General features: G+C 35.2%; 1 protein-coding gene across 1 annotated transcript; it reads right to left on the reverse strand.

Moving 5' to 3' along the window:
• Positions 1–15,701: 15,701 nt before the first annotated feature.
• On the reverse strand, positions 15,702–18,803 carry LOC149244794 (peroxidase 51-like). The gene is made up of 4 exons (XM_089368079.1): positions 18,555–18,803; positions 18,143–18,337; positions 17,345–17,510; positions 15,702–16,379 (listed from the first exon to the last, which is right to left on the reverse strand). Exons 1-4 carry the CDS (start codon positions 18,786–18,788, stop codon positions 15,973–15,975), a joined length of 1,002 nt encoding a protein of 333 aa, XP_089224205.1. The 5' UTR covers positions 18,789–18,803; the 3' UTR covers positions 15,702–15,972.
• Positions 18,804–19,917: the final 1,114 nt, after the last annotated feature.

Below are 19,917 nucleotides of genomic sequence, written 5' to 3' on the forward strand. Positions count from 1 at the left end.
GTACTCTTAGTAGATGCTGAATTAGGAGGAGATAAATCATTATTGTTGAAGCTCATGAGTAGAACTTGTTATCAATAGTACTTTTATCTCTTAATGATTTCTGCTTATATGTTAAGGTGATATTTATGTTCAGTTATTTATATATGAATGCTTCAATGTTTGAGTTATCATTTGGCACTTCTGTATAGTGATGGCTATTCTATTGATTCTTAATATATGAGTGACTTATTATGCGATATGTGTTTCACAATTGTTTCACTAACTTTTTATACGAAACAGTTCATCTTTATTGAATTATTTTCTCATAGCAACTGAATGATCTTTATTACCAATTGATGTTAGAAATTATTTTAGATCACATAACTGAAAGATTAAATCCTAGGTTAGTTTTAGAATTAGATATTTCTATTCATTAGAATACAATTGCATGTTGTTAAATTAGATTTAGAATAAAAGCATTTTACTTAGAAATTATTAGAAAGGAAATATCAATTCTCAACACACACACACAAATTGGGAAACTGGTCCCATTATCCCCAGTCGGACCCACCATCCCAAATGGAAAAGGAGCTGCTTTCAAGGTCCAGACCGGGTGGGTATCCCCCTTGTTGTAGGCCCAATTTTCAGGGCTTCAACATATTTGGCGCTAGAAGGAGGGCCTGAACTATGAATGGCAAGTAAATCTAAATCTAAATACCATTCTGAGAGTAAATTGCCCTCAACATCTCCCCCGACTTCTCCATTGCATTTAGGATCTTTAAATCTTGAGCGAGAAGTCGATAAAACAAAAACCACTGCCACAAACCCAAACATTTCATAGAAATCTACTATTGAACCTGCGAAGTTGAATCTTTGATCCATAAACTTCAAGAATTTTCTATATCACCCCAAAAATATGAAATATCTCAAGGTAGTGTGACTTAGCAATATAACCCTTCTCATCCTCATACCAAATTGCAGAGTGAAAAGTTTGGTATCGAACCAACTGAATTACCTCTACCTAAAAGGAAAAGAGCAAAGAAATCTCCTAAAGGGTCTAATAGTGAGACTCTTTCGTCATCATCGTCCATCTCAACCTCTCCACTGTGAAGTCAACCATCCACCCCTCCACTTCAAATTATTGTCCAACAGACTACTGGAACTTCAACATCTGCTTCACAATCATCTGGAACTGCAATATCCTCATCTTCCCAACCGCAAGGAGTATCTTCTGCGCTTTCCTTTGTTAGTAGTTCAACGATGGCCCAAACCCCATGGAATAACCTAGGGGCAGTCTTAATGCCTGCGCCCTTGAGTCAAATACCAGCCCATCTTGAAAAATGGCTACCTAAGTTTAATCCTGAAGTAGGCATGCTAGCATAAGAACACATAAACAACTTTATGTTATCTATAAATCTCAATGGATTTACTAATGAAGATTCTATTTTCCGGCTCTTTCCTTACACTTTGCAAGGAGCATTCGGATCGTGGTATTTTTCATTACCATCTGGATCTATCACTAGTTGGGATATTTTCCAAGAGAAATTCTTGACTAAGTTCGGTGATGACAGGTCTACTGCGACATTGATCAATGACCTATCGAATCTTAAGACTGAATCAAGGGAACCTATCAAATATTTTAACTCGCATTTCAATAAACTTTTGAATAAAATTCCTACCGCTTCCAAGCCTAGTGAAGAAGTTCGAAGTGAATGGTACATATCTACTCTACCATCAAACATAACAATCTTCGTTGATAGGGCTGCCAAAACAACTTTGGCTGAAAATATGAAGGAAGCAATAGCGGTAGAGAAACGTATCATAGCCTTAGAAAATAAAAACGTTGTTGATGAACAAAAATCTAAGAAGGTCACTTTTAAAGAAGATCCCAAGAAAAAACAATCAAAAGACCCATTTGATTTAGAAGGATTGTAGAAAGTTTTGAAAACCATGTCTAATGAAATGGTTGACATTAAGAAACAAGTAGCAGAGACTTCTTCAAAAAATCCTTACAGGCCTTATAGAAAAAATCCTTCAACTGATTCAAAGCCTCCCAATGCTATTACAAATGCAGAATCAGAAGAAGAAGAAGAGGAAGTTTCTAATGAGGAGCCTACTAATGAAGAAGAAGTTGTAGAAGTACAAGGAATGTGGGACTTCATCCTCCCAGATGAAGAGGATCAAGAGGCATCACTAGTTAGTACCAGAAGTAGAAATCAACTCGATCCTCCACAACCTACTCCTAAATAGAAGAGTGCAAGCTCAATGTCTAAAGATAAAGTCACAGGTAAGAAAACGTCACCCAAAGTGACTCAAACAAGCCCAGTCCAATCCGATTCACCAACTCCATCTAAAACATTGATTGTTTCTGATGAGATGGAGTATAATATCATAGAAGACATGAAGAAGACTAGGGCTAACATTACTTTTCATGAATTCAGCAAATTAAAACATCAACAAAAGCTGATTTTGAAAGAGTTACACGCAATACCTGTTGCACCTCTGCCTGCCGCTGTAATCTTGCAAGATTCTCATGAGATGGGAAGATCTCCAACTAATGTGACTAATAAAGTTGATCCAAACGATATCGCTTTGATTGGAGGAAGGTCAAGATCTCATACTCCCCCATTTCTTCTTGCTTATGAAGTTTTCAACAAAAACTTGCATAATTGTTTAGTAGACTCATGAGCTTCATCTAATATCTTACCTAAAACAATATGTGCAAAGTTGAACGTTCAACCTCAAAAATCTCCAGTATGCATAGTTTAGCTAGACCGGTCGCAGGTTGAAGTGATCGGTGAACTAAATCAGGTTACCATAAGGCTGTCATCTAATCCAAAGGTATTTCAAGTTATTGATATCTTAGTTGCAGACATTCCAAAATTTTATGGCTTAATTCTTAGTAGAGATTGGTCTTAAAAGCTTCATGGATACTTTGCAACCGATTGGTCGCATATGTGGCTCCCTTACAATGGTAAACCGAATCAGATAAAGGTTGAGCGAGAAAGACATCAAAAATACATAGTAACAAAATTGGAAGGAGAAAATGAACCTGTTGCATACAGCAACAATATAATTGGCAACTATTTTGTTCACTCTTTCTTAGGAAATTTTAATGCTCATACTTCTCCTTACTTAGAACATTCTGTTTTGTCTCAAGTAGAAAAGTTTTCTCAAACAGATAGTTCTAAATGCATTAATTTTATAGATAGACCTGTAAATAAATCTTTATTTTGGAAGTTATTTTTTGACGGTTCTAAGTCTAACGATGGAGAAGGAGCAGGATGCATATTAGTTAGTCCAGAGGGAAACAAAACTATGCTAACTTGTAGATTCGAGTTCAATTGCACCAAATAGACAGGTACGAAATACTAAAATTGTTATTAGACAGGTACGAAATACTATACATTGTCTATCAGGTCATTTAAAGCATTATCAATCTTTAGTGCAAGATCTGACTAAACATTTTATAGCATTCAATATTTCATCCATTCCCAGACTCCAAAATGCTAGTGTTGACCTCTTGGCAAACGTAGCTTCCAAGCTCATTCCCTCAGAAGACTATAGCCCAGACAGATTCTCAATCAAATTGATCTTTAGACCCTCGATTCCTTATAATATTACAAACTGGAGAATTTTCAAGGATGATCCTGATATTGTAAGCTTCCTCACATCAGATGGATCTTACACTAATCAGACAATTGATGAGGACCAACATGACAAACAGTTGCAACAAGATAGCACTAATAATGTTATGCCAAAATTAGTAGTCAAGTTGGAAGACCTATATGATTTGAAATACCGATTCAAAAGATCTACCAATTCAAAATTTCAAATTTCAACTCTGAACTATGAATTAGTAAATCTAGGAACTGATACCAAACCGTAGAATATCAATCTAGTTCTTGGCCTAGCCCCTGAAGAAATATTAGCATATGTTCATCTCCTGAAACAATACAAAAGTGTCTTTGCCTGGAACTACGATGACCTTAATACTTTCGACACCTCTATCATTCAACATACTATCCCAATAATAAACGATGAAAAACCTATCTAGCAAAAGCTGAGGAAGATCCATCCTAATATGGAAAGCCAGATTAAGTCTGAGCTCAATAAATTATTGAAAGCCAAAATTATTTTTCCCGTTCGACATTCTAGATGGGTTTCCAACTTGGTTCCCGTTAGAAAGAAAAACGGAGACATTAGAATTTGCATTGACTTTCGAAACCTTAACAAAGCCTGCCAAAAGGATAATTTTCCCCTGCCTCCTATGGAGCAAATATTGCAAGCAGTTGCAGGATCAGAATTAATGTCCTTTTTGGATGGTTTCTTCGGCTACAACCAAGTTTTGGTCCATCTTGACGATCAATTAAAGACCACGTTCAGAACCAAATGGGGTACTTATGCATATCAAAAGATGCCTTTTGGTCTGATCAACACTGGTGCCACATTTCAAAGGGCCATGGACATCACATTTAAGGGATTAGTAAACAAATCAGTAGTAATCTACTTGGATGATATAACTGTATATTCTAAAAAACGTGGTAATCATCTCAGAGACTTAAAGCAGATCTTCCAACATTGCCAAAGGTATGGGATTTCACTTAATCCAAAAAAAGTCCTTTTTTGCATTAAGTGAAGGAAAACTTCTTGGATTTATAGTGTCAAAATCTGGAATCCATATTGATCCCGATAGAATCAAGGAGATTTCCGAAATACCCTTGCCTCACAACAAGAAAGCCATGCAATCTTTCCTTGGCCAAATTAATTTTGTTAAGAGATTTGTTCCGGACTTCTCAAGGATCGTATCTCCCTTACAAGTAATGATTAAAAAGAATTCAATCTTCAAATGGGGCCAAGATGAATATGAAGCATTCAATCTGATTAAACATGCAATTGTAAACGCCCCATCCTTAGCAACTCCAAATTTTTCTGATCCTTTCATTTTGTATACATTTGCCTCTGATAGATCATATGCTATGATACTCACTCAAGCAAATCAAGACAAGGTGGAAGCCCCAATTGCCTTTTTCAGTTCAAATCTACAAGGGGTCGAATTAAATTATTCTGATGTCGAGAAACAATCTATTCTATTTTCAAAGCGATCAAACACTTTAGACCCTTCCTACTTAAAACCCATACAAAAATCATAGTACCGTTTCCAGCAGTGAGAAATATCTTAGTACAGAAAGATGTGGGTGAGAAAAGAGCAAATTGGGTTACTTCCTTACAAGAATACGATGCTAAAATTAAACCAGCAAATATTGTAAAAGGTCAAGGCTTTTGCAAAATGTTGGCTGGAGCATCGCTTATTTCCGAAATACCATATTTAGAAGTACAAATGTATGAGGTAAGCCTAAACGATATTGAATCATTATATGCTGATATCATATTTTATCTAAAAAATGGATATGCTCCTTCAAACCTGGATTATACAAAGAAAAGAGCCCTAAGATTGAAGGCTAAGCAATATCAACTCGTGAACGATGTACTTTTTAGGATGAATGATGATTCTGTTCTCCTTCGATGTCTCAAGAAATCTGAAGCTCAAAAGGTGTTGCAGGAACTCCATGATGGACCAATAGGTGGACATTATGCTGGAGATGCTACAGCACATAAAATCTTGCGTGCAGGGTACTATTGGCCTACACTATTCAAATATGTGCATATCTATGTAAGGAAATGTCAAGTTTGTCAAACTGTTGCTGGAAGACAAAAGAAACTGTCATTGCCTTTGCAACCAGTCAATATCAATCAACCCTTTGATCAATGGGGATTGGATATAGTAGGTGAGATCGTTCCTCACTCTTCTAAATAGCATAGGTATATCCTTACAGCTACAAATTATTTTACTAAATGGATAGAAGCAGTTCCTCTCAGGACAATTAATGCTGAACACATCATTGATTTCATAGATCAGTTCATAATCACCAAGTTTGGTTTACCCTCTTCTTTAATGTTTGATAATGCATCGTATTTTTCTGGCAATGCTATGACTGAATTTGCGCTCAAAAGAGGTTTTAAGCTTAAATACTCTGCCAATTATTACCCATAAGGGAATGGGTTAGCTGAATCAACAAATAAAAACTTAATCAGAATCATTAAGCGAACCATCGATCAAAATCATAAGAATTAGCACAAATATTTGATGTATGCTCTATGGGCAGACCGAATAACGCAGAAAGCCTCCATTGGCACTTCTCCCTTTAATTTAGTTTATGGGAAAGAAGTGGTTCTTCCAACTCATCTAGCGATTCCCTCTTTGGCCTTAGTTCAATTTATTGATGAAACACCAACTTCATCCTTACAACTAAGGCAGCTACAAATCCTTAAGCTAGAAGAGCAACGAGAACAGGCTAAAATAACTCATGCTCATCACCAAGAATTAGTAAAGGCTTCTTTTAATTCAAACATGGTATCCAGAAAGGACTTTCAAATTGGAGATTTAGTTTTAAAATGGGATAAGGCTCACGAAGAAAAAGGCAAACATACAAAATTCCAAAGAATGTGGCTTGGCCCTTTCCAAATTGCGGAAATCATAGGTCCATCTAATTTTATGTTATAGGATTTAACAGGAAAAAGAGAATCTTTACCTGTTAACGGGCAGATCCTCAAAAAATACTTTCCATAGAAGATCTTTATTTTTATTTTTTGTAAATTAGTTTTTCCTTTATTTTGATAATAAAACCAGTTGTGAATGGTTACATTTGGAATTCACAAAAAAGACTAGTATTTCTTTTAGATTTTGTTTTTTCACTTGTATAAATATAACTGATTTGGAAAATTGGTCATTATTATTGAAAGACACAGTCAAAAGGCTATAAGCCTAAAAATGATACTAGTTTCAGCCTTGTAAATTTTGATAAAAAGCAACCTTTAGTCGGAATTTGTTTTATATCAGTCAAATGAAAAGCATCAATAACAAAAACGAAGATTCTCTGTAGAAAATATCTTTCCAAAAGACTCTACCATTGTCGTCCAGAGATATTCTTAAGGAAACAATGACTTCCTCCCCACCTAGAGAATTACGAGATTCAAGGAATAATCCAGTGATACACTTTAAACTTAAAGAATAGGAGCTCTCATCACGAGCCGACTTATCATGATCATAGATATTATAGCTTGCTGACTTTGCCAAAATTGCATACCACAATAGGGCAATGACTCAAGATTGTTGCAATCAAAAGACAAGGGGTCTCATCACGAGCTAGCTTGTTCAGCAAAGTTATAAATCAAGTGAGTGGCACTGTCATAATTTGGCTACCAAACCAAGGCATTTTTCTTTAAGAATTAAAATAAAATAAAAGCAATAAGTGTGGATATGGATTTCCCTTTGAAAATCATATATTTCTCCAAGTAGGATACACAATCATTGTTGGGTAACAGGTAAACATGTCGAGACTATAAACGCCTGCTGGCAGCAAAGGCTCTACCTATGACAAATGAGCATATTTAAAACTAATTTACAGAAAATACTTTGTTTTTATCTTAACAAACCAAGTAGTGGCTGACGTAAATACAATGACTAGCTCTCGGAAGTAAATAATCAAAGTTAACATAGAAGAAACAAACTATCATTAACAGCTGAAAGCATAGTGTACTTTATCTTTCTATAATAAAGTTTGATTTTCCAAAAAAGCCTTTTTTTTTTTAAGTTTAGAAAATTCAAAAGAAAATCAGTGATAACTGGTTCTGCCAAGTGAATCGCCAATTGTTGTGGCTAGCAACAACTCCCCTTCTTATTTAGTTTTATTACTAATACTAAATAAGTGGGGACCCTTATCAAAAAATTAAAAAAATAAATTAGTACTTGTATTCCCTTTTTGAATAAATCTTACTATCATAAACTTAGGAAAATACCCGCAAAATCCAAAAGGACTTAAGTTTTATGATAAGTTCTCTCAAAAATAAAGCATCACATCGCAAAAAAAGGTAATGGATAACATCATATAAACAAACTCCTAAGATTGCGAAATCGTGATGCGAGATCACACACTAAAGAAACTCATCGCGCATCACAGTTTTCATATGCCTTAAGTATCACTTAAGGTGAAATACCTCAAGCCGCTGATATGCGATGACGCATCTTGCAAATCACATTTCACAGAAACATATGGTAATAAATGATTGTAAAACACAACGGATTAGCGATATTGCGATCTGCGATATTGCAAAGAAAATCACAAAATCGCTTTATCGCAGTTCTGCAGGGCTCATCATCCAAAAAAAAATTCGTAATCCAATGCCAAGTTATGCGCATTAATGTTAATTTAATGAGTTAGTTGATGATCATTAATGAAATAAGGTTTGGATCTGATCGAAAGGTCATTTCACGTAGGGTGATATATTTTATATGATTTCGGCATTTAAAGCTTTCTTGTCACCTTATTTCTTATCATTACTCTTTCCTTATTTGTAAATTGCAGGAACGGAAAGCAAAAAGGTATGCATAGCAGTTTTCAGAATATAATGGGAAAGAAGGGAAAAGCTCTGATTTCTGAAGACAAAGAAATGACGCCCTTATACACAGACACCACCTGTAACAGAGACGCCGACATCACTACTTGGGAAGGCATGTACAATCTACTCGAGGAAGAAAATCCCAGAGTAATGGAGGTTACAGCAACTGCAGACTCACGTGGGTCATCTGAGGCATCAATTACAGAACTAGCATGTTCATTCTTGCACCGGATAGCGGTGAGACCCAAGATTCTTCCATACACGGACATGGTCAAATGGGTACTGGATAGTGCTGATATAACAGATAGACAATTTAAGACTCAAAACCAAGGACTCATGGGGTTGTTCATTCCACAAAATTTAAGGTTTATATATCCTCTAACAAAAAGCGCGCAAGAGGTGGAAAATATCACCAGGGAAGCCCGGATTGAGAAACGGAGGCAGTTTCCGAGGCGCGCGCTAATCACGCATCGTTGGGCAAAACCCCTTGAGAAGGAGAGCCTCTGATCAATGAGTCGCCAGAAAGCTCAGAAAATTGTAGGAAAAAGTGCTAAAGGCTAAAGGCAAAACCCCAGCTCTAAAAACAAGTGGTATTTATCAGAGATATCCTTAAGAGTACTTGGTTAAACCACACAGTCAATGCATGACTCTCAAATGCCTCACCAACTCTGCTAAGAAGATAGCACCAACACTTGTCGATTCTGTTTTCACAGGGAAACTAAAGTTGGAGGTCAGCCAACCAACTCTCCTCAAGTCGATGTTGAATGCTTGTGACCACAGAGAACAGATACATAGATAGTTAATTGCTAGATTCAGTTTTAGTTTTAGTTTTAGTTTTAGTTTTGATTTATTTTTGCCTTATATGAGGACGGTCATTTAAACCTCCTCCTATAATTTTGTAATAAACTATTTTTAGATTTAGCTAGTAGTATTTCAACCCTTCTCATGCATTTAGAGAATGGTCCTGAAATTTGTCAAAAAATTTTCCTCAGAACATGCACTTCTGCACCCTCGAAGGATGTTTTGATGAATGAATGGAACAAGATTTATTGATATTTGTGTTTAATATCTGCTACTGAAATGCACTTTTGTACTCTTATTAGATGTTGAATTAGGAGGAGATAAATCATTATTGCTGAAGCTCATGAGTAGAACTTGTTACCAATGGTACTTTTATCTCTTAATGATTTCTGCTTATATGTTAAGGTGATATTTATGTTCAATTATTTATATATGAATGCTTTATCATTTGGCACTTCTGTACGGTGATGGCTATTCTATTTATGCTTAATATATGAGTGACTTATTATGTGATATGCGTTTCACAATTGTTTCAACTAACTTTTTATACGAAATGGTTCATCTTTATTGAATTCTTTTCTCATAGAAATTGAATGATCTTTATTACCAATTGTTGTTAGAAATTATTTTAGATTGCATAACTGAAAGATTAAATCCCAGGTTAGTTTTAAAATTAGATATTTCTATTCATTACAATACAATTGCATGTTGTTAAATTAGATTTAGAATAAAATCATTTTACTTAGAAATTATTAGAAAGGAAATATCAATTCTCAACACACACACACAAATTAGGAAACTATTTCCATTATCCCCATTCAGACTCACCATCCCAAACGGAAAAGGAGCTGCTTTCAAGGTACAGACCGGGTGGCTATCCCCCTTGTTGTAGGCCTAATTTTCGGGGCTTCAACAACTTACAAACAAAATGGAAATAAGATACCTCGGGTGGTGGTAGCTTATCTCTGAGAAGAGATGTGGCGGCTACATGCCTCTGAACTATGTTACAATGAGGCTCAAGGGCCTATTTATTATTGGAAAACATGAGAAAACCCTAAAAATAAAAACCCTAACCCCAGGAGATGTAACACCAAGATTTTGTGTTGGGGTTAGTTGGGCAACCAACTTCCCGAGGTTGTAGTTTGGCCATATTATCTTCGTTTGGTGCGTACGATACCTTGTTGGAAAGGTATCTTTCAGTACTATAGGTTTTGCAACAGGCTCCTGCCTATGGCTACAGGCCTGCCGCAGACCCCAAAAAAAATGTCGTTTAGGGGGTCAAAACTACTCCAGAAGTTCACGACTCGAAAAATTGCTAAGAATAGTAAACGCTGAAATGAATAAGGAAACAGATGAAACTGACTGAGTGGTCTAGGTGGAATTGGCGTGTGGCCACCTATATCCACCTGGATCACTTATAGTGAAGATGAGCAAACCTATGGTGTCGTAGTTCGGATTGAAGAGATGTGTCGCAAGACATGGCTCCTAGTGGACTTCCTCCAACTTGATATAAACTGTCAACCTTGAATCCAAGAGTAAATGCTTCTTTGAAATTTATTTTCCACACATGTACCTTTCCATCGATGAATGCCACCTTGAATTCTTTGTCTTCCATCACCAAGATAGACACTAGATTCTTCTTTAGATCAGGTACATATAGTACTTATTGAAGATGAACGGTGTTACCTTGATTCAATTGAAGGGTAACATTCCCAACTCCCTTCACATGATAGGTGGCATTGTCTCCGAGGATAATTTCCAAATTTGTATCCTTCTCTATCAGATTTGAAAGAGCTTCCTTGTACCTGGTGAAGTGCCTTGAGGCACCACTATCAATCAACCAATTTCCCAAAATATCCAAAGGAGAGGCAGTAGAGAGGGAAGATATAAGATAAAATTCCTTTTGCTTAGAATTTACAACATTAGACTCATTATATCTGGAGTTTCTTGTTCTTTTAGAAGCTCGATCATTTCCACGTTGAGTAGAAGAAGCATTCATTTTCCCTTTGTTGTTGAACCTGCCACTCCTTTGATTGTTGTTGTTGCCCCTAGAATGATTCAGATCATCATCATGAGACGTGTCCCTTCTATTTGGACACTCCCTAGCATAGTGACCAAACTTGTTGCAAATGAAGCATTTTCCCTTCCTTCCATTTTCGAATCTTGATCTTCCTTGACTTTGCTTCTTTGAACCTACATTGTTCTTCCTCTTGGCGTGAACGAAGAATGTGGTAGGATTATTCTTATTTGAAGGCATCTCCAATTCCATCATCCTTGTTTTTTCTTAAGAACATCTAGTCGGAAATTCTTCAAAACCTGGAATTTTATCGTTATTGAGAATAGTAGTGTTGAACACATGCCATTCGGGAGGAAGACCTCCAGGGGAAATGAGAATGAGCTCCCTATTAGTAATAGCTTCACTAATCGAAAGAAGATCATTTTTTATCTCGGTAATCCTCATGAAGTAGGATTGAATATCCTCACCTTTTCCATTCTTTATATCCTTCATCTTGTTCTTGAGGAAAATAATTTGATTTGCATTGCTATATTTGAACATGTCAACAAACCTGTCAAATATCTCCTTTTATGTATTCAAATTGGAGACGTAAGCAACTAAGTGCTTATGAATAGAAACCCTGATGATCTTCTTGGCTTTGACTTCACCCTTCTTGTACTTTTTCTTAGCAGTAGCCGGTGCATTTGAAGGAGCTTCTAGAATCTTTCCCTGCACATAATCCATGACATCATTCTCTTCTAAAGTCAAATCAAGAGACATCTTCCATGCATGATAATTAGACTTATCATGAAGCTTGTCATCAGACTTGAAGTAGGATGTGAAGGCCATTGAGACTTATTCTTGATCAGTGATTGCTCCTCATAGTGATTTCTCTTTGCTCTTTCTTGGGCTTTGTCTTCGCCTCAGCTCTGATACCATGTTAATTTTAGGATAACAATGGTATGTTCTATTCTTAGAGAAATTTTACTTCAATTTTATTTATTGGCCCAATATCATATCTAGTATAGCAATCCCATCAACATGATAGTAAAATGCAGATAGAACATAAACAATAATAGTAGAAGACAAGCCAACACAAGAGGACACAAGATATGGCACCAGCCAGGGACAAACCCCAATGTGGGGAAACCCTTGATCAATTCCTCTTGTAATTCTTCAAAACTTCAACAAAGAGAGAGAGTACAATTTACAATATTCACTTGCCCAAACTGATCAGTCAAAACAACATAAATAGAAAGCCCTAACCAGAAATTCAACGTTGGTCAATAGGGCTGAAATTGATCTTCAAAACAACACAGCCAACCTTGGTCAACTCAGCCTCCAATAGCAAGATAATGCAGCCCAAAATAGTCTGAAAATAACCAGTCAAATATGGTCAACAAAAGTCAACACAACAACCTGAATTAGGGCAGTCAACGTAGGGGTCAAACTGCCTCACCTTTTGTGCCTAGAATAGCGGCCTGCCCAAACAAAAGTCTCCCTCACAAAACCGAAGTCAAATAGGGTCAATGCTAGTTAAAGTCAGCGTCCTGAAATTTCGGCCTCTTGAAATTACAGTCTCCAGAAATTTTGACCTCCTAAACTTTCGGTCAAATCTGGTCAACGCAGCAGCTAAAAAGGACAGTCTTCCTTTCGCACGTGTGGAGAGAGAGAGGCCCAAAAATACATACCCAGTCAAGATGAGAGAGAGAAAGATGAATGAGATGATATGCCAAAATGAGGAGGAGGCACCTTGTATTTATATGCAACGTTGAAAGCTAGAGGAGGCTAATTTGATGGTTGGTTGACCTTGACAATTTGTCCATAATCAAAATAAATTCATAACTTCATTTGTACATGTCAAAATGGGATGATCTTTAGATCAATCCTACACCTCTCAGAAAGAGGAATCCAAGAAAATTATCAGCTACCTCATAAGAGCTCTCCAAAGTGATGTTTGGCCCTAGTTGTCAAATTTAACATATATCAAGGGAAATTGGTCCCATAATTTCTAGTCGGAGCCACCATTCCAAACGGAAAATGATATGCTCTAACGTCCCAACCAGGTGGTTTTTTTGATGTTGAGGCAAACATTTCGAGCCTTCAAAAAACTCCAACTATTTTCCAGCACCCACTAGAAGGAACACCAACCCTTGATTTTGCAAGCTACAACTTGCTTGACACTCACTGGTTCATCTTTCAACCATTTTCATACAAGAAACACTAAATGCCACTTATGTCTTCAAAATAAAACAATGTACTCAATCAACAACATCTTCAACAATCTATGATTACTGAGAAACACCTTCAGCAATCTATTGTTACTAAACAAATCACCAAACTATATATGCACCAACAACATCAACACCAATCACCCACGCACTTCTTTGCATTCAAAAAACACCTTTCAGATGCCAATATTGGTCTTTGATCCACCCTTGATGCATACCACTAATATGAATCATGTTGCACCAAAAACTCTCACGCACACTCTGCAACACTCTACTTCTCTTTCCCAATTTTTTGTTGCTCAAATTTTGCTTTTAAAGAATTCTGCATTGATATTTTTGGCTTCAATATTTGTTTAACTTGTTCATTGATCTGCTACATCGTTTTCTTATTTTTACCTTTTTTCTGTTCACAAATCGTCCCCTAAACATGTTGTCTAAGTGTTTTTTTTCTCTTCACCTGTTGCTTCAAGAATTTTTTAGTTAAATTACTATTTTCCTCAATTCCTGTGAGTTTCAGGTTTTAGCGAAAATTTTCTAACTTTAGTGAACCTCTAGTTTGACCCAAATTTCCAAATATGCCTCTTAACTATTGTTTTGCTACGGTAACTCAAAGTGTTCTTTTTAGTGCCAAATCAAACTGCCAAACAATTGTTATATTTGGCTTAAACTTCAATTGTTATTAAGTTAAAACTACTAAGTCAATTATCCATACAAGTGTATTACGTCATTGTTGTAAATATCCACTCATTCATGCCAAATCCCAAAACTTTGTTATAAACATTGCCAAAAATAATTACTTACTCACCTACCATGCCTTAACAACATCTATCACAATCTATAAAAACATAAAATATATGGTTTCATTCTTCTCGCAAATTAGCAAAAAATATCAATGTTTCTTTAATAAACCTTCATGTTAATTTAATAAACTTTAATATTCCAATGTATCTCCTACTCTAAAATAGTTTGTTTAAAACATTCTTTATCTCATTATAAATACATTTTAGAAAATACCAACACTTTTTAAGTTTTCCTATCTTCTTAATACAATAGTTCTAAGAGAATTGTTTTCCTAAATGGGCAGATCAGTTAATCTTAGCCTAATGTTTTAGGAACTTGTCCTTTCCCGGAGTCATCGGAAATATTTTTCTTTTGGTCCCCTCGTCTACAATATTTTTAGAGTTATTGGTATTACATATGGCATCGAATTGGAAAGGAAAAAAGTGCTTATAATAATAACAATTACATTTATATTTACTGGAGTTTTTTACCATGTTTTTATTTAAAAGCAATTTAAGTTAATAAATATTTTGGTTTAGTCCAGTGACTTTTGGGTTTATCTCAAACTCATTATAATGTTCTGGGTTTATTTCAAACTCATTATAATGATATAATAAGAAATATCTTTGTTAGATTTTAAATTTTTAGTATCTATATTGTAAATAAGAATGTTTTTAGTATGAAACATATTATTAAGATTTGGTAGAGATTATGAACCAACTAATGTGGTTTATATTTTAGTTATTGGTTTTCAATTGTAAATTTTAAGCTTTTTAAACTTAAGTCTTCTAAACAAATATGAAAAGTCAATTGTCTGGAAAAAGTCAACTGTCTTGTAATTTTAAGAGTAGTCTAGGGAGATTCAAGAGGGCAAAAAAATTTCAAAAAACCTTGTAGATGCAATGTTTGAATCATATTTTTGATGGTGGAAATAGATTCAGCGCCATCAAAAATCTCTAGGGCACCTAATTTGACAACTTTTACTTGGATTTACAAAAATCCCTACTAGATTTTTTCAAAATATGGTCTGAATTTCCATAACTTTAAGCTCAAATAACTTTCAGCTCAAAAAAGCATAAACGTTAGAGCAGTGCATAATTATATCTCTAGAGGTTTTTGTTCTTTAACTTTTTTGCTATAAACTACCCTAGGTCCATTTTAAATATGAATCTAACATGAGCCGAGAAGGATCCAATTTCTTCATTTGAAATTTTATTTTATGAGTAGACATTATTTAAATGTTTTATATAGTTATTTATTTATTTTAGAGTTTTAGAATTTTTTATTTTATCTGATTAACAAAATGTCAACTTCAATAATAAAAAAACAAACTTACACATCATACTTAGCTGTAGAATCAACCTCTTTCCTTAACCTCTTTCCTTTTACAATAAACAAGATTACAATAATATATCACATTCAAACTTCAAACTAACTAACCTTCGAACTTCAAACTAACCAACCAGCTGACGTCCAGGTTAATATGCAACATACGAGTTGAATCGAAACATTCAAATTGAAATATAACATCTTTCATAGGCAAATGCTTACTATTCAATTCTGTTATTTAATCCAAATCCGTTGCAGATATGCCACTGAATAAATGCTCCAAAGAGGGATCCAATTTCCATGAAAATCAATAGGAAGAACAAGCTCCGTTTTCTTGTTCATCAAAAGCTAAAAATAAATAAAAAGAAAAAGAACTATTTCAGGTTGAGTGTGGGATCAATTAAAGCGGGTGCAATCTAGTCTGATCTGGCCCTCTGTTCCCGTCTTAACATCTACACGACCCAATTTAGTCATGGCGTTCACGAAAGCCTTATTAAACGCAGCTGCACTTTGTGCATATGTGGTCACTGTGCTCCGTGAGCGTGTGTCTGTGAATAGAGCTTCATCAGAGGTGAAGAGCCCCTTCGCGGATTGCAAATTCTGGTAATATACATTATCGAATGTATTGGGAGTTATGGGATCCATGTTGACGGCAATGCTCGGATCCACGTTTCTGGGGCACATTTCTTGGAGTTGTGTGGCGTAGGCAGGGTTCAGAGTTGGGTCCACGGAACTCCCACTACTGAAATTGTAGATTCTATTTGCGAATCTGTCGCAGTGAGAAAATCCCAAGGTATGCGCTCCTGTAAAAGGACCAAAAACACAAGTTAGTGACAGGATAGATAGAAGGGGCATCCTCATGTGGATTCCACATGATTCCTAGAATATTTGGGGATTCAATGGACATAAGTGAAATCAATCAACCGACTTAGACTTAAGCTCAGGGAGATGAGTGGATTTTGATGACATTATGGAAGAGGGAGATATGAGTAGATTTTGCTAACATTATGAAAGAGCAAGGAAGTTTAAAAAAACAATAAAATAATTTTGAAATTCATTTCATTTCAGTATTTTTCTAACCTTTTCAAACTGCAAATTATTTCCCATTTACTTATTAATGTTCCCAATTTATTACTTGAATTTACTGAAGAATTTGTTTATTAATCTTCTTACTGTAATTTACTGGAGAATTGGGAATTGGGATTACGAGGCCAGACAAGGGCCGCAAGGAGTTTGCAGAAGGATTCTTATGGATTTAATGGTTAAGAAATGGTATTCCTTGTAAAAAAATTACAGGTTAATATCTATAATATAGGTATGTATATTTTAATTTATAAATTTTAATAATCAATAAATTTTAATAATCAAATGGTAAGGTGGAGTTAAATTTTTGTGATATAAAAATAAAGAATCTCATACACCAATTTGATATCTAGTTTGGTTGTAAATTTAAAAGAAAAATATGGGTCATTGCAATTAATTACCAAATAAAATTATTGAGAGTCTGTGTAAAGATAACAGAGCACAGAAAAAGATGATGGTGTCTCACTGTGTTCTCAGTGGCCAATAGGCAATTTACCTTTGATATTTTCAGCCTTTAAATAAGCTTCATTAGAAACTAATACCACGGGAAAAACAATAAAGACCCCTAAATCTAGAAGCCAAAACCATAGATAATTTGACCAAATCATATTTACCAGATCCACCCTAACAGTCTGACCCTAAAATTTATCACACAAATAGAAAAACGAAAATTGCTGTAAATTACCAGAAAGAGCTATCATTTCTGTCTGATTCAACCCTTTCCTCGTAAATAAAGCGTTCAGTTGGTTGAGATTGAATGTAGGCTCCGGCAGATTTCCTGGGACATTTGAGGCTAGTGATACCAATCCATCTCGTCGCCCTAACTCCACATTAAATTGTGGGCCTCCAGCCTGCAAAATAAGAGAATAACAAATAACATTAGTTGATGACTTAATGTAATATGGTCATATAAATCCCAATCCTATGATTACAACTTTCAGATTTTCAATAATGGAAAATTTGTAAGAAGTAAATTCCCGGGCCAATGCGTCAAAGAATCTGGGCAACCTCACTTTTTTTTGTTGGTTGGGAAGGTCTCACAGGTTTATGAAATTTCATCACTTTCCATCGTGACAGTACACCAAAAATCATTTTCCGAAAAAATTTAGATACAATCAAATATTTGATGAACTTTGGTAGGTTCACTCATCTTTAGATCTAAGGTGAGATTTTCAATTTTGATGTTTATATCTGCATCTAAAGGTCTAATTATCTTTATATCTGAAGTCAATTTTTTTATTTTTTTTTCATTTTTAACTTTATTACATATGTTTCAGTCATTTCATCAATCCCCTTTAATTTTTTTTTAGCTTTATGTCAAAATGAGTGCCTTTCCATCAAAATCCAGTTCATCTGTATGGATAAACTGCTTATGGTTTTGACCATAGTCATCCTACTTACTATGGACTGCAAACCCATTAATTCCCCATGTTCGCATTAAAAAGGAGGTGGGCCACTTAGCCCTGTGATGCAAATCACTTACCAATGCTACAACATCTCTGGCAGCCATGGCTAGGATATCAGCGCAAGACACCGTATTGGGGCACACATTTTCTACAGCCTGCTTGGCCTTTATTACAGTATCAAATCCATCACCCGCTAGTGACAAGTTGTCCGAAGAATCTTTCTCAGCTGTGTTGTTTGGAGTAGACTGAATAATCACAGAGGCATCACATCCCTGTGCAAACCCAAATGCAAAATCAGACCATTTGACCTCAATGCAAACATCCATCATCATAATTGACAGTGTTCAACAATATATATGAGCCCATATATTAATAATACTAATTTACTAGGATCAACAATGGGTAAAAGATGAAAGAACAAAGAATTTCAATTTCAAATTCAAATTCAAAGCAAAAACATGAACATATTTATATAGATGTGTCCCTTACCTCAACGAAGCAGTCATGGAAGAAGAGCCTCAGTGTTGCAGGGACTGTGACAAACGTCTGCTCAAACTTTTGAGAAACAGCATTACTTACAATGGATTCAACACTGGGACAGGTTTCTGCATAAAAATTCTCACTAAGCTGAGCTGATCCTTTGCTTACACACAATCCAAACAATACCCAAATTATAAATCCAGCCAATTCCAATGGCTTCCTGGCATATTTCTTTGGAACCATGATTCGCAGTACTCAATAATATTCCAGAAACTTTTATCTGAAAACTCAAAATATGAAGAGCCTCTGGCCTAATCTGTAGCAATGAAAACTACATAGCTCTAGATATGTGACAGTCAATGAAGGATGTGATTCCAGTTGGGGGGCAGGAATGGGACTAAATCAAACAAAACATTTCAATTTGCATGGGAAAACAGCCAGGCGTGATGTTTCCTCTGCCTTTCGATACCCTTTGAATTATTCTCAATCCAAATTCCCATTCAAGTGAGATCATCCTCTCGCTTTTTGATATCCCTTGAACTATTCTTAATCGGCTTTGCATTTATGTGAGATCATTAACTTCCATGTATGCACGTTACAGTCTGTATTCAAAAAACAGACAACGTGTATGTGTATTTTCAAGAACTAGGAAAAAGTCTGGTTTGCGAATCATTCAAAGCCTGGAATTTTCACCTTGTGGGGTCTCTATAGACTCGACTATTTCTGGGAAGTGTCACAGCTTGATTGTACTGTTTCCGGGATATGTCACCGCTTTGTGCTTGGGTTGAAGAATTCTGTGTGCTCGGATTGAAGAAATTCTACACTTACCTGGATTGAAAACTGCAATTTTTATTTTTGAAAATATAGATTAACCTTAAAATTTGAAGTATATGATCTTTAATCATTAATATTTATCATTAAAATAAATCTCAACAAATATTGTACGAAATGTTTTTGAGTCAGTTTAAATATTTTACTTTATTTTTTAATATTTCTAGGAATTTTATGTTATTTGGAATTTTTTTTATTTGAATTTTAAAAATAAGTTTAAACGTTTTATTTTATTTTATTATTTTTCTAAAAATTTTATGTTTTTTCGCATCTTTTCTGGTTAATTTTGATTTTAATTAGATATATATTTTTAAGTATTAGGGGGTTTACGCAGTGCATTATATTAGATATTATTTTGGGATTCAACTGCATTACGTAAGTCATTCAAGTATGACCATTTCCATGAGAAGTAGTCCTAACTGACTAATTTCTCATGATTTTTTATTTCTGAATAGTTCACTTAGCACTCACTCGACTATTTCTGAGAAGTGTCACAACTTGATTGTACTGTTTCCGAGATATGTCACAACTTTGTACTTGG

Source organism: Pinus tabuliformis, chromosome 8 (genome assembly GCF_031772625.1).
Source record: "Pinus tabuliformis cultivar Carrire ecotype Pingquan chromosome 8, CPIR1, whole genome shotgun sequence".
Lineage (NCBI taxonomy): Eukaryota > Viridiplantae > Streptophyta > Pinopsida > Pinales > Pinaceae > Pinus > Pinus tabuliformis.

Excerpts from the sequence above, each read along its gene's own strand:
- LOC149244794 (XM_089368079.1), bottom strand. The coding sequence starts at position 18,788 with ATGGTTCCAAAGAAATATGCCAGGAAGCCATTGGAATTGGCTGGATTT. Across the intron at positions 18,338-18,554 it reads TCCATGACTGCTTCGTTGAG|GGATGTGATGCCTCTGTGAT; the intron begins GTAAGGGACACA and ends GGGTTTGCACAG. Across the intron at positions 16,380-17,344 it reads AGAAATGATAGCTCTTTCTG|GAGCGCATACCTTGGGATTT; the intron begins GTAATTTACAGC and ends GTCCTTTTACAG.